Below are 13,878 nucleotides of genomic sequence, written 5' to 3' on the forward strand. Positions count from 1 at the left end.
CAAAACATCTCCAATTCCAAAAAGGAGCTGTCAGCATAAGCTGTGCAAAGGCAGAGAAAACATTCCCTACATGGGAAACTCGGAACAAGCTTCTGAAGACAGCCAGCACTGAGCTACAGGAGTCAAGGCTCTGCCAGGGCTTATATGAATTAATCTGAATAACTAAATCCCTTTAGAGGTCAGTGAGATTCACATCAAACACCAATCTGATAGAGGGACTCCTGAAATACCTTGTATTGAGGAAAAAACCCACAAAACTACAGGCCTAAACAAGCCCTGCCAGGTACACATTGTCCACGGGGGGACAGCCTCCCTGTCAACAGTCATCCAGGGTGGGATTAAGCAAGTCACACTTTTAGGAACATACCTTCCAGCCACAGGTCAAGCAGCAGGTGAACTGCAAGCAGGCAGTAATAGTCTGAGAACTGCAATTCAGTTTTCAAACAAGACTTCCCTAAAAAGAAAGAAGAAAGTTACCCCTGAATTACTGACCGTGCTGTCAGGTGCTTCTCACACTGTCAGTGTTACCAAATGGCAGATAACCACAGTTTAACATAGAAAATCCAGAGCTGTCTTAAAAACTTAGACAACTCTACACACATAATGCATTTGCTCATCACATGAGTGGACTTTGGGCCACTTCACATGTTGACATCTGCTGGAAGAAGAAAAGACACTCCTGTAGCTGCAAGATTTACAATATCCTTGGGGGTGTATTTGTCCTGTGTACACCAATGGTTAAGGCTGGTTTTGCTTAAAGGCACAGGCAGCTTTGCATAGATACAAATGTACACCCTGAACGACCCAGCAATGTCTCATCTTTAAGACACGTGACTAGAAAGTAAAACAATTAAAGGAAAAAGATAATTCAGGTTGTCCCAAGGGTAGAATCATACAGGAGAAAGCAAAGCATTATCAAGCAGCACAACCAGTGCCACCAGCATTTGTGCTACTCCATCCCCATGAAAAAGCTCTGCAGTGAACTGCAACATCAGCTGCAAGCTTTTCCTCACCAAACTCCAGTCCATGGTGGTATCTCAACATCAACTCCTGCACCACAGCCAGCTTCTGCTTCTTCTCCATGGCGTGATAGATACCGAGCAACCTGGAGAGCTGCACCACACACAAGTGCTGCTGCAGGGCCTTGATGTCACTCGGCAGTGCGAGTTCACCCTCTGCTGCTGCTGATAGAGGGATTACTGCCAGCAACTGGCTGATGAACTGGAAGAGAAACACTGCTGGTGAGTCTGCAGGGCAGCTGGGCACCACTTCCTCCCTTAAATCAAGGTGGAACTGTCAGCATCAACCCTGCCATCACACTGAATTCATGGCTAAAGAGCTGGCTTCAATGCTTTTTATTTATACGTAATTTGAAAGGTGCTGAGCACACAGTTCTGGTTGCATTCAGTAGCTTTTAGGGCATTTCATCAAACAGATGGAGGGGAAAAAATAAATCCCAGGCAACTATCCAATCCACTGACACACGAGGGAGTTCAAGCACCTGTTAACACTCTCGCTAATAACATATGCAATTAAAATAATGAGTTACTGAACGGCTTCCCAGCACACTTCCAGGGAATGGTGGGTTTCTATGAGCTGCTGCATTTTCTCTCAGCTCTGAAGTTGTGCGCTGGCCCCAGTGAGGTCAGCTTTGATTCACGACTTCTGGTTTGAATTCACTTGTAGGAAAGCAGCCTCTCCTTGTTTACAATGTTAATGGGAGGCAGGACAGTTCTCACAACACAGAGCCAGTGCTGGACATTGCCCTAAAATCCAGCAGTGTTTACAGACTTCAAACTGAGTTAAAGCCAATGAATTCAGCTTTACTGAAACACAAGAACGGCATCGAACGGATGCCTGAAGAAAAAAGCATGACAAAAAAGCTAGCTAGGAGGAGCACCAGGCACCATGCAACAAATTCCAGTTTTCCCCATAGCCTTTAATGTAGACTGTGCTGACAGATCTTTTCAGTCTGAGATTCTGCCAAGCTGAGCAAGGTCAAACAAATCACTGGGCCACATGCTCCAATTTATGCCTCTAGGAAATCAAGACTGATAGTCCAGAAATAATCACTGCAACATCTGGTGTGCCTAGTGGCCTTGCAAGATCCCCATATTCTCAGTATGACACAAGATGACATATTCACTAAATCAGCAGCAGGTTTAAGGCCAATCAGAACATTTTAGAGCATTTATTCAAAGTCATGGTTTTATGAGCACTGTGACAAAACTGCTGCCTCAACTTTTAAGGATAATTTCCCTCTTTCCTCCAGGTTTAGGATTTGTATCTTGGAAAATTAGGATTAAATCTATTCAGTACTTCAGGGCTACCTTGCAATGGCATCACCATTTCCAGAACTACAAGTTAAATCTCCTTCTGACCACATCTCTTGCCAGTGGGGTAAAACCACACCTTTTAACACAAAACAGCATCAGCAACCCATACATACAGGGACTACCATTCTCACTAGCAGTGAAAAGTATTCTAATAAACTAAGATAAACACCACCACTATCTACATTCCATTTCCATTTTATCAGCTGCCTCTGGCTGATCCAGGATTCTGTGTCCACCCCTCCCCAGCTCTGATAACTTCACATAATGGCTCAGAAAAACAATGGGGTAAGTGGCAGGATTCCCAATGACTGAAGTCACTCAAAGAGCTGCTCATGACTCTGCACAAATAGGCTTTCACTGAAAGAGAGCTGGTTGGAGAGAGAGGTTCTGGAAAAGCTGCCACAGGTCTCTGGGTCACCCCTTGATCAGTATCAAGGTGTCCACTCTTTAGCACTGCAGCAGAACCAAAACATCTCTGTGAGACCCTGTCTGCATGGATGAGGGAGCAGATTTTTCCCATTAAACATGTAACTTTAACGGGAAAAACAAATGATGGATGGGATGGGAAAGAGGAGGATGTCTCTGTAAAACAAGTTACAGCATACAGCAAAGAGAACCCAGAGGGATGTCCAGGATGGGCTTTCTGTAGTGTTACATTACTCCAGTTTGTAAGTTGTGATCTATAAACAAAAGGTGATGAGAGATTACTCATTTAAAATGAGTTTATCAGGCAGCTCATCAACTGAACTGCAATTCCTAGAGAGCTTTTCACTACAAGATATGAGAATTCAACCAAGACCACCCCAAAGCACCCTGACACCTTCAAAGGATAATAAAAAGGCCAAATGAATATGACATTAGGTCAGAGAACTTGCAGGATCAAACTCAGCTTTTAGTCTCCAGTAGAACTCCTTGGAATGAAATTGCTCAGTGTATTCAGATGTTCATTGTATTTTCTACATTGCAAAGAGTTCTCTGAATCTCAGAAGAAGGTAAAAAATTGATGTTTCAGGTCTCTGAATATGAACCACAGGTACTTTAAGATAAAGGGATCACAGCACAAACAAGCACTGCAGTTCCTGCCACCACTTCTTTAGCTTTCCTTACCTTTGTGTATTGGCTGGATGGGAGGAGATCCACAAATACTTTGAGATCAGTAAAACAGCAGGGTTTGTCCCCAAATTTTTTGAAGTATTGGAACATTAGTTCTTCTGGATCACCTAGGAAAAAGCCAGTTCACCTTTTTAATATGCTGTGTTAAAAGGTGAATCAGTAACATCACTGAACATGAGAAAACTCTATTAATGCCTTCCCCCCCCCCTCTTTGAGAGTACATAGTGATTAGATAAGAGAGCTGCACTACTGCAGATTTTGAGAGGCTCAATGTCTTTGGTAACCAAGGACACATGAAAAGAAACCCCAAGAGCTTCATTCAAGCTACTCTGGCAGATAAGAGCTCAGCATAGCAGGCCTCTGCTTATCTAACAGCAACTTATTGCTGGATGGAAATACAAAAGGAAGTAGTAAGCAGCACAGATGTGGCTCTAATCACATTCTGTCCTTCACCAATTCCCTAAATGTGATTTTTTAATGCAGCGTTTTCAAAAAGGAAAACCTGGTGCTACTGCCAAAAAGTTGAACTGAAAAACTACCTTGAGACCACAGCGTGACAGCAGGGCTTTCTACAAAAGCAGTGCAGCAGGAATGAGCTTTTCATTGCCGTATCAGTGACTGTGTGCTCTTTAGAAAAGCCCTTTAGAAAGGTCCCCTGCTTGCTTCTACAAGACCTGGAGTAGTTGGAAACTACCTGCCCTTCTTCAAAGCTCATCTTGTAATGCTTTCAAAACTCTACATACGAACAACAGCACATGCATTTCCATAACAGAAATTGTATTTAACTCAGTGATTTAGCAAAGAGCTTGTTCTGAGTTTGTGTTCTCTCCAAAAGATCAATTCACCACCCACTTAAGTGGCTCTTACCTAGTTTATACTCATCATTACAACCTCTGTACCGCAAACGTCTGATCAGCTCCAGTTTAGCTAAATATGGTCCCCGAAGCGGCCGAGAGCTCTTAGATTCTTCTGTTATCCTCTCTTCTATAAATTTCACAGCTTGCTCTATAGAATAGTGTACCTCTCCTTCCAAAGAGCTGTGCAGGTAAAGAGACAAAAGGTTCTCTGATTTTCCCCACTGACAACACGTGTTCAGCACATTCCTCTTAAGGAAATCTGGCATGATGGATTCTTTAACTCATCACCAGGAAAGCAAGCACTGGAAGAGTTCTGTAGAGTACAAACCACTATTTAAACAGTGCTTTCCAATAAACTATTGCCAGTATCCAACACAGAGTAGGAAGGACACATTACTTAGGGTCTGATGTCAAGAAGTCATCCAAAAGACACAGACAGTGTGGTGCTGAATATATGAATGGAAACAATTCACTGTGGCACAAAGGGAAACCAAACCAACAGTAAAGCTGTCAACTTACTGCTCTTCTTCTGGTGGAGGTGTCCAGGATTCATCAATGAGTTGAAACACTGAATCAAAGTAAGTTATATAAAACTGCCAATCATCTGAGCTGAAACAAACATCAGGCACAGGACAAAGTTTAGGGAATTGCCAAAACAGTAACTCACTGCTAAAACTGCATTCCTTGCAAAAGCTGGATTTAAGGAATAGCCATATTCATAATAAGAAAAAACAACTGTAAAAGAACCATTTCTCCTCAAAAAGGTCTCGCATCTTATGAGCCATCATCGTCCTGAATTCTTGAAGCGTATTAAAGGAAGCAATTTCAACACAGAACTGAGGCTAGCTACAAACTCTCCTCTTAACATTCATATTCCAATCAGAGCACATTAATATCCCCAAAATGCTAAGGCAAAAATTTCTCTTCTGTGTTTAACTCACAACTAAATACAAAAAGCAAACAATGCATCTCTCTTGACAGTTCCAAGAGACAGATTCATTCATATCAGTATGCTCCCTCCTGATGCATCTGCTCAAAGCATTTCCCAGGATGAAGTCTGGCCAAGTGAGAGAAATGAGGTTCCAGAAAATTAAATGTAAATGCAGCTCTCTTCCTTTCCCACCATGAAAGACAGAGCTGCACCAGCAGTACAGACGTTAGAAACAAAGAGGTAAACACAGTCTGACTGCATTAACATGTTGCTAAAGTCAGCCTTCAAAAAGAAGCAACTGACCCTCCCTGTCACCACATCCTTTAACATTCCATCCTTCTGCAAACATTTGGAAATGCTTTGAGATCCTGCGATGTTCTCCCGGTTTAACCACCCTTTACAAACCCACTGAACAAGGCAATTCACAGCCAGGCAGGAATTTTTTCTCCCATGTTTTTGGAATAGAAATATAATCTCACTTTTTCAGCAGCAGCCTTCTCGACAGCGCGTTGCACTCTGGCCACCTACACAGCTTCTTGTACATTGCCATACACTTGTTCTCACGGCTTTGGAGCTCACTTGTCAGCTTCTCTACATTAAAAACAGAAGGGCAAGTTTGATTTAATCAATGCATTTCCTTCTCTACTTTCTGCAGAAAGCTTCTTATTATAGCCCAGGCTGCAAATCAGTAAGTGTAAAAGAGAGGCCCTCAGAGGACAGAAAGGACAAATCTCCTATGGAAGCTTTTACATCCCAATTCCTTAAAACTGCAAGTGCATTTTAATCACCAGAAAACCCTCAAAAAGGTAAGATACTAGCAACCTCTTTGGAAGATGGCAGCTACAAACGAATATGCTATCAATCTACTACTGTTAAGCACACTGCTGCTAAGTTCATCAGCAAATAACACTTAGAATACCATAATCAGGTGGGTAAAACCAGCCTGCACAAGAGCACCTCCACAGTTTGCATCAATGTTTGAAACTGATGCCAAGAGTCAGGCTTCTTACAGCTTTCTTACTTTTTTTGGGCAGTGGACAAGCCTGAAGCAAAGGAGAACTTGCTGTGCCCTCCACACAAGTCTGATGATTAATGGACAGAATAAGTTACCTCCCAGTTTTCCTCTCACAACATCTAAGGCTTCCTTATACTTCTCCAAACGTTCCAGGATCATGTAGTACAGCTCGACCTTAAAAGAAAGATTAGACTGCAATGAAATTTGCTAGTAAAATAAGACTCAGGTGTGCCAAGAAATAAAGGGGCTTGTGTTCCTGTCATTAGGAGAGGAGATAGCCAGGCCTGCAAAGCTATCTTTAGCATCCCAGAGGGTGGAGCATTCAGGAATTTAGGTCTTTTTCCATTCTTGGTCCTGAAGTTTCTCCTGGGGCCTCCCAGGGAGCAAAATCAAATACTTCATCAGTCAAATCAAGTGCCAAAATACTTCCTTGGCCACATGATTCCAAATCCCTCTCAACTTCCTGCTCCTTCTGTCCCACTACATTCACGTTGACTTCCAGAAAACTACTGATTGTTATCTTGGAAAACTGTTACAATAATCAACTCCTTTTAACAGTGCATTCCCTCAGTAATGTCCAAATCAACCTGAAAGTATCTGCAAGCAAGCCTTACTTCAGCCTCAGCTTCAATCTTATCCTCCTTCACCATCTTCTCCACCATTCTCTCAGCTAGTGGCAAAAACATTGTCTTTGAGAGGTTTTCATCCTGGGCTGAAATAGACTGAAGAAGAGAAGAGTTATTGGACCAGCTCAGCAGCTTCGTGGGTTGTCTTTCCCATTGCTTTTTCCACATTAAAAGAGGAAAAAACCCACCCAGGTGCTCCAGTTCCCCTCTCCCAACCCCACACACTCAGAGCTGCCATCTGCCTCTGTTAGAAGGCAGCCCTAAAACTACTGACACACAGAAAACCTTACTCTTGATTTCACTGTCCACACTTATGCATCCAGGCACACAATACCCATGGCAGGTAACATACAGCAAGAACACAGCATTGTTTTCCATTCCATGGTGGTTTAGAGAAGGTGTTGAATGCCCCCATGCTTATTTTGTATTTGGCCAACACTTCTGGGCTGTCTGAACAGTGCCCAGACCTGCTGTCACCAGCAGCAGCACAGCCAATCTGCTGTCTATTCCTGCAGACCCTCTGCAGTCTTAAAGAGATGCTAAGCTCAGAGCTCTCATTTCTTTCCTCCTAGAGCCTTTGTAACCTAGTTGGAGAGGAACAGTTCTGACTCAGGAGCTGCAGATATCTGAGGTGCTATTCATGAGCTAACTAAAGACAGTCCAGAGAGAGGAGAATTCAAGTTACATAAATGCGGTAAGGCAGACCAGTCATGTTGCTTTATTAAAACACTACAGCATTCATTTTGGACCACATCAATAGTGCTACTTGAGGAGGGCTCAGTCCTTCTCCCAGCATCATAGAGATACATTCAACCACACATTTTACTTCAAATAATCCCCAATATTTCCACTCAGAACTTTTCTATATTTGCACCTGCAGGAAAAGTCAACTCATTTGCAATTCTGTACACACCTGCATAATCAGGCTCATCACAGACCAAAAATAGTAAGGATTTTTGGGTACAATCTTATAAAGTGCCATTCCAGCCTGAAAAATATAAGGCAAAATGTTCATCATTCCCAAAACATCTCTTTTCACAAGCACTCACGACAAACACAAGTTAAGCAGCAATGATGGCAGGAGACAACACAGAACTAGCAACTACATGGGAGGACTTTTATCAGCCTGTGAGCCCTTCCATCCTAACACACTTTGCTAAAGAAGGAAACAGGGTGAAAACGTTTTGAAGTACTCTGTGTAGGTCTGACAGGGAACAGCAATGAGCATGTGCATGTACGACTGCCTAAACAGATGCCAGCTTTAATTAGAAGTGGTATCTACATGAGGAAGCAGAAAACTTACTCTTTAGGAAGGGGCTATTTCCAGTGCTGATTTGCACTAGAATGTTCACTCAGTGCTAAAAGGCACAGCAAACCACACGCCTCCCTCATGTAAGCAACAGACCCTCAATGCTCATGTCATACATACGCATACTCAGATACCTGAAACATGAGGTCACGTGTACATGCAAAGCTGTGGTTAAAAGCAAAGGTTGAGCTGAAAGCTTGGATGCATCAAAGCAGAGCCAAAGAACTAAAGATTTCCTAGCCTAATACAGACTTATTCACACATTTTTTCACAAATTTCAGTGCCTGTATATAATGAGGAACAACACTTTTACCTATATAAAATCTGTAAAAAGTTTGAGAAACTACATGTAATACAGTACACTAACACAGACGGACTTGTGTGCCTATCTCCTGACTGCATTTTCCAGTCCTTTCAAATGAAATACCCTACAACACTAAGGTTTATTTTCACTCTCTGATAAGTCAGCATCCACACATTGTTTGCATCTCTAAGTCCTTCAGTTAAGTGCACAGGCCACTCTGGGACATCCTACTCTGCCAGTGTCTGGATAACTTAACTAGATACATGTTTATGACATTTTAAACATACAGCAGGTCATATAAATGTTAAATATTGTTATTTATCTGTGTAAGACGGGCATTTTTTCCACTTGTGGTTGTAGACAGGAGCACAATTAACATAGTCCCATCTCTGAAATTTATATTGTGTTACGAGGCTTGTCATTCTATGTACATTAATAACTTAGCTTCCACCTACAGCTTGAACTCAAACAGCATGCAAGCTGGGCTACAATGGAAGGTAACACTTCTGCTCAATACATTCCTCTAGTTATTTGCACAAAAATTCAAGTCACCTTAACACAGTGGGAACAAGAGGGAGTTTAGGACTTATTTACTCAGCTCTCTGTGCTTTCTTATGCAGAAGAGTGAACACACATGGTTTGAAAACAATCTTCCATTTATAAGCATTCTCCAGGCACCTAATTTGAAAGGTATGAAAACAAAACTAACCAGCATGACGCTGTTCTGCCAGCTGAGATGTGCTTCAAGGAAGTGCTTTTTAATTTGCCTTCACTGAATTACAACCAATACAAGCCTAGTTAGATATTAGACTACAGAGGTAAGAGCATGAGCAACATTCCTCTTCCCAAACGTAAAACTAAGGAGTAAATCGTGTCTGAAATACGGATCAGAAGATCTAGCCACATCTTTTTCTATCTACTCCAGAATTCCTTTATAATACACTGCTCATATGTAACCACTGGCCTGTTTAAGACAGGCCGATAAAAACCTCCCCAAAATAACCAAGATTTTCTATCAGACTACACACACAAAAGGCACAACTTTTGTCCTAACCCACACAAGGAAAAGAAATCATTTGTCTTCAGATAAGCCACCCCTCAAATAACGGTCTTTTAAGCCTTTCTGTAAAGAATAAGAGAGTCTAACCTTTGCATTAACCCAGCTGAGCTTTCTGGAAGATGACTTGTGATTAACATATACAGAAAAAGACACCTTAAAATGACCAGAACACAAACTGTTGATCATACCTGTTGCATCTTCTTGTATTCACCAACCCTGGCGTAGGCCATGAAGAGGTGGGAGTGATACTCTTCACTGTTGGGAACCTTCTTTACAGCTGCCTCATAAAGTTTGGTTACCAGTTCCGCTAAACCAAACCCAAATGCTCGAGTTAAGACAAATTTGGGAGTAATTTTAAAGCACAGCTACCTAAAGATAATATCAGTGATACTCTGAACTGTAATTTAATTACACTCATCAACCACAAAAATGGCTCTCCCTCCCAAGACCCCAAACACTACATGCATCAGGCAAAGGAGGAAAGGGCTCACAAAACCCAAACAAACCAACCTCAAACCAGAGTTAACAGAAACAACTGAACAGCTCAGAAGCACTGAAGTCTTTTTCTTAAGGAAGTGAATCTATTTTGGAGCATTAAACTGAATTAAGATGCTGCTCCTGGCAGAATGACTGCTCCACATGAATTCTGTGCCTAAACACAGAACATTTTCAGAACCTAATATCAAATCAGTTACTCTTATCACAGGTTTACTTATGTTAGTCATATCCTGTTATTTCCCAGTTGCCTATTTTAGCACTCTTAACAAGTAAAATACTTTTTAATAGTATGTTTTAATAATAGCTCTGTCATGACTAAGTTCTTATGGTATTGTAATACACAAAACTTTGACATTTTCATCCTTCCAGAGTTGTTTTTCTTATACAATCATATCTCAGCGTAGTATTCAAAAACTAATGTCTTTCACACATTTTACATATCCTCAACACACATACATAAGCCACCTAATCACAATTTTCTTGCAGGACTGAAAGTGGAAGTGCCTGACACCCACTACTTCCTTTCTGAGTTATAAACCTAAAAGTTAGAAATCCGAGCTTAAACTTTATGCAAGTTTAGAATCACCAAAAGGCTTTTGACATCTTTATATTGAAATCACACGTACAGAGGAAACATTTCACATTATTCAAGAAATGATGCTTCAACTCTATATATACCTACACACATAGAAAGAAGCTAGGAAAGCATGAGCAACTGCTGTACTGCAGACTGATATCCAACAGCCATTTCTAAAGAAGTTGTTTCACCCCATTGCCATTGCTCCAGCGATTCAACTACAAAGGTTACTACCACCAGCAAGAACCACAAGAAGCTGCCATAAACAACTGTTTAGAGCTGTAGATAAGCAGTACATAAGGTTCAAAAAAAGCCTGTGTGATTTGTCATCTCTGCTACGTATACAGACAACAAATTCCAGTGGCTTTCATCAAAAAGTGAACTCACAGGCTGATAGTGATGGATTGTTATTACCATGTCATTCATTTAGGAACTATGTACACAGTAGTGTTAATGAGAAGCCTAAACAAGGTTCTTTGCTATATCATCACTGGAGCCTTAGAGGCATTTATAACAGGCATCCTTTAAATCCCCTGAGTATCCTAACACAAATCCCAGACTTTGCACGTTTCCCATGAAACTGTGGGTGACATACTTTTAGAAGCATATAAATAATTCTGATTTTTAAGAGAGGGAAAGGAGAAAGCTTACGTCTGTGCATCTCCCGGTAAAGGATGGTGAGAGCCTGCAAGGAATTATCATCTGTGGGCTCAAGTGCTGCCACTTCTTGTGCCAGAGCATACGCTTCATCCTGCTTGCCAGTCCTCTGCAAGCCAATTGCCTTCAGAACCTATCAACACAAGGGAGAGGCAGCTGTTAGGAGCACAGTTGGCAGTTACCAGTGAAAACCCTCTCATTCCTGGTGGGGAGAAGCTTTGCCCAACCACCTCATTACTTCTCCAGACCTTCAGGTTTTATTAGGCTTCTAATCCATATGGCATTGAAGAAAACTTCCAAATGCAAGCTGTATCAATAGTGTGGCTTTCCATTTCTTTAACAGACAGGCAGGCTGCTCTAAGGCATCAGCCACCACTCAGCTCTCCCAGCCTGCAGACTGAAAACTGACCAGAGCTGCCTACATGGTATGGTGTGGAGGAGAACAGCCCCAGATGTTCCTGAGGGCTCAGGAAACACGCTGGTCTCTGGAAGATCCTGGACAGCATCACGCCTCAGAGCTCTGCTCACCAAAGGAGGTCTGCACCACAGTCACACTTACCTTTGCACAGTGAAGATCCTTGTGTTTTTTGAGCAGCTTATCTGCTTGCTGGATTGCCATTTTATTATTGCCATTGTCCAGATAATCTGCAGAAGAACATACACAGCATTACACCAGAACACAAAGACCATTCTGGAAAGCTACCTCCAATTTTACTGTGGAGTATGTGCTGCAGGCCAGTAGTGCAAACCCCATTTCCCTTGTACAATTACTACTAAGCCTAACATTCAGGAAACATGTCACTTTGTAGATGAAGTATTCATCTGCTGTACCAGTTTTAGTCAGTCAAACAAACAAGCTTTTGTAATTACTCCACACAGATCATTACAGCAACAAAAGAGACATAATAGAATGGGTTCTGCAGCAACAGCTCTTTGCTAGCAATGATGCTGAGCCTCTTGGCTTCAGCCGAAGCTGGAATTCATTTGGTGTGCCTTTGGGAGACTTTCAATGACTTTTAACAGGCAGCAGGTTGGAAACTAAGCACTCAACATCTATCAAAGCATTAAGTGAGTAAACCTACTTGTCCACAAGATTCACACCTCAGGCAGAGTCAATGTGTCCCCTAACAGAGCATCACTATCTTTCACCAGAATGGTTTTATTTCCTGGGGGAGATCCCAATGTCAAGTAAAGCTTCAGCTGCAGAAACCCCAAACCCCAGCCTCAAGTCTATTTTCTCCTGTATTCAGCTCAGTGTTCACCACTGAGCACATCATCACGTACAAGTAGTTTTAGATTAGAACATGAGCCCTATATGCCTCCCCTTCCTCAAAACCTAACCAAAACCTACCAGAAAAAGCTTAGCTGCACCTGAGGTGCCAACAGGGAAGGGTCTGCTCGCATCGTCCTGGCCTCTCCCCACCAAACTGAACAGAGCCAACACCAGTTAACTGAAATTACACTGACATCTTTTTCTCATCAAGTCTGTAGTTCTCATTATGAAAAAAACTCTTTTACCGAGGTGACCTTAGTAATTCCTGGGATATGGCACAAAGTGTGCATCTATACTGATGAGATTTATAGCCAGCAGCTTCAACATTTGCTTCCATGGCCGAGTAAGTGCTGCAGATTTAATGCGGAGCTAATTGGGCTCCTGAGACCATGCAGACAAAACCTCAAACAAGGCAGCCTGCCCACACCAACCAAAACAAAATGCTGCAGCATGAAATATAGTTTGATGCTGTAAGACAGTGACTGTCCAAGGGTTAGATGGCTGTTTTAACTTGAAAAGGCCTGTGCATCATCTTCAACATCAAAACTTAAGCAGGGATTTCTCAGGGAAAAGGTTCCAAACCCATGGAATACAAGGTTCTGGTCATGTCTTCATGCACCAGCAGAGACTCTGTGATTTAAGGATCTGTGTTGCACAGCTCACACACAAATTATGCTCACACACGCTGCACTGCCTGTCTTGGATTGTTTAACAACTGTACTGATAACATCTCCACTTCAGCTGTCTTAAGGTAAATCAAATAAACCACAAGCTTCTCTAAACTGCAGCAGAATAAAGAGACTGTATTTTGCTAACAACAAGTAAGTTTGTTGGAAGCCAAAGTACTGGCAACTTCCAAAGGAATTCAAGGGAAACGGAAAGCAACTTCAGCCTATATTAGTTGCAAGTCTGGAGGTGGAGATGTTCAGTGGCTGGAAAAGCAACATATGAATGAACCTCCAGGTGAAGGGAGAACAGGATGGAAGATAAACGTAGCTGTCGAGGAAACCTGAGCAACCACGCACATGGTGCAAACCCACAACACGGCTTTAAGTCAAGAATCAGACCTTCAGCCTCACGCTGCACACCTCCAGGTTGTGACTTCTGTGAAGTCTTGTATTTCCCTCTTGAGGACACACACTTTGTTTTGGGTTCTGCAGCACCAAAGCCTGGATGCCAACCTTACACTGCAGATAATCCTTTCTAGAACTAGCAGAAGGCTCTTTCAAAGCTGCCTCTGAAAGGAATACAGTGAAATATATCTCAGCATCATCTGCTTTAATGTCGGTTGAGTTCACCAAGTTTTTTCTTTTAAGGCAGCT

General features: G+C 42.1%; 1 protein-coding gene across 1 annotated transcript in view; it reads right to left on the minus strand.

Moving 5' to 3' along the window:
* The window catches only part of NAA25 (N-alpha-acetyltransferase 25, NatB auxiliary subunit), a 28,024-nt gene that overhangs the window by 12,814 nt on the left and 1,332 nt on the right, over positions 1 to 13,878 (minus strand). The window contains exons 2-13 of the mRNA XM_057412577.1: positions 11,843 to 11,928; positions 11,278 to 11,416; positions 9,740 to 9,858; positions 7,792 to 7,866; positions 6,867 to 6,974; positions 6,348 to 6,426; positions 5,717 to 5,828; positions 4,826 to 4,915; positions 4,317 to 4,486; positions 3,444 to 3,556; positions 1,014 to 1,221; positions 368 to 454 (exon numbers count right to left, since the gene is read on the minus strand). Of these exons, the coding sequence (XP_057268560.1) occupies positions 368 to 454; positions 1,014 to 1,221; positions 3,444 to 3,556; positions 4,317 to 4,486; positions 4,826 to 4,915; positions 5,717 to 5,828; positions 6,348 to 6,426; positions 6,867 to 6,974; positions 7,792 to 7,866; positions 9,740 to 9,858; positions 11,278 to 11,416; positions 11,843 to 11,928 (1,386 nt within the window). The remainder of the gene's footprint in view (positions 1 to 367; positions 455 to 1,013; positions 1,222 to 3,443; positions 3,557 to 4,316; positions 4,487 to 4,825; positions 4,916 to 5,716; positions 5,829 to 6,347; positions 6,427 to 6,866; positions 6,975 to 7,791; positions 7,867 to 9,739; positions 9,859 to 11,277; positions 11,417 to 11,842; positions 11,929 to 13,878) is intronic.

This window comes from Pezoporus wallicus, unplaced genomic scaffold (assembly GCF_028554395.1).
Source record: "Pezoporus wallicus isolate ANWC-B61680 ecotype Strahan unplaced genomic scaffold, APGP_CSIRO_Pwel_v1 contig_13850, whole genome shotgun sequence".
Classification (NCBI taxonomy): Eukaryota; Metazoa; Chordata; class Aves; order Psittaciformes; family Psittacidae; genus Pezoporus; species Pezoporus wallicus.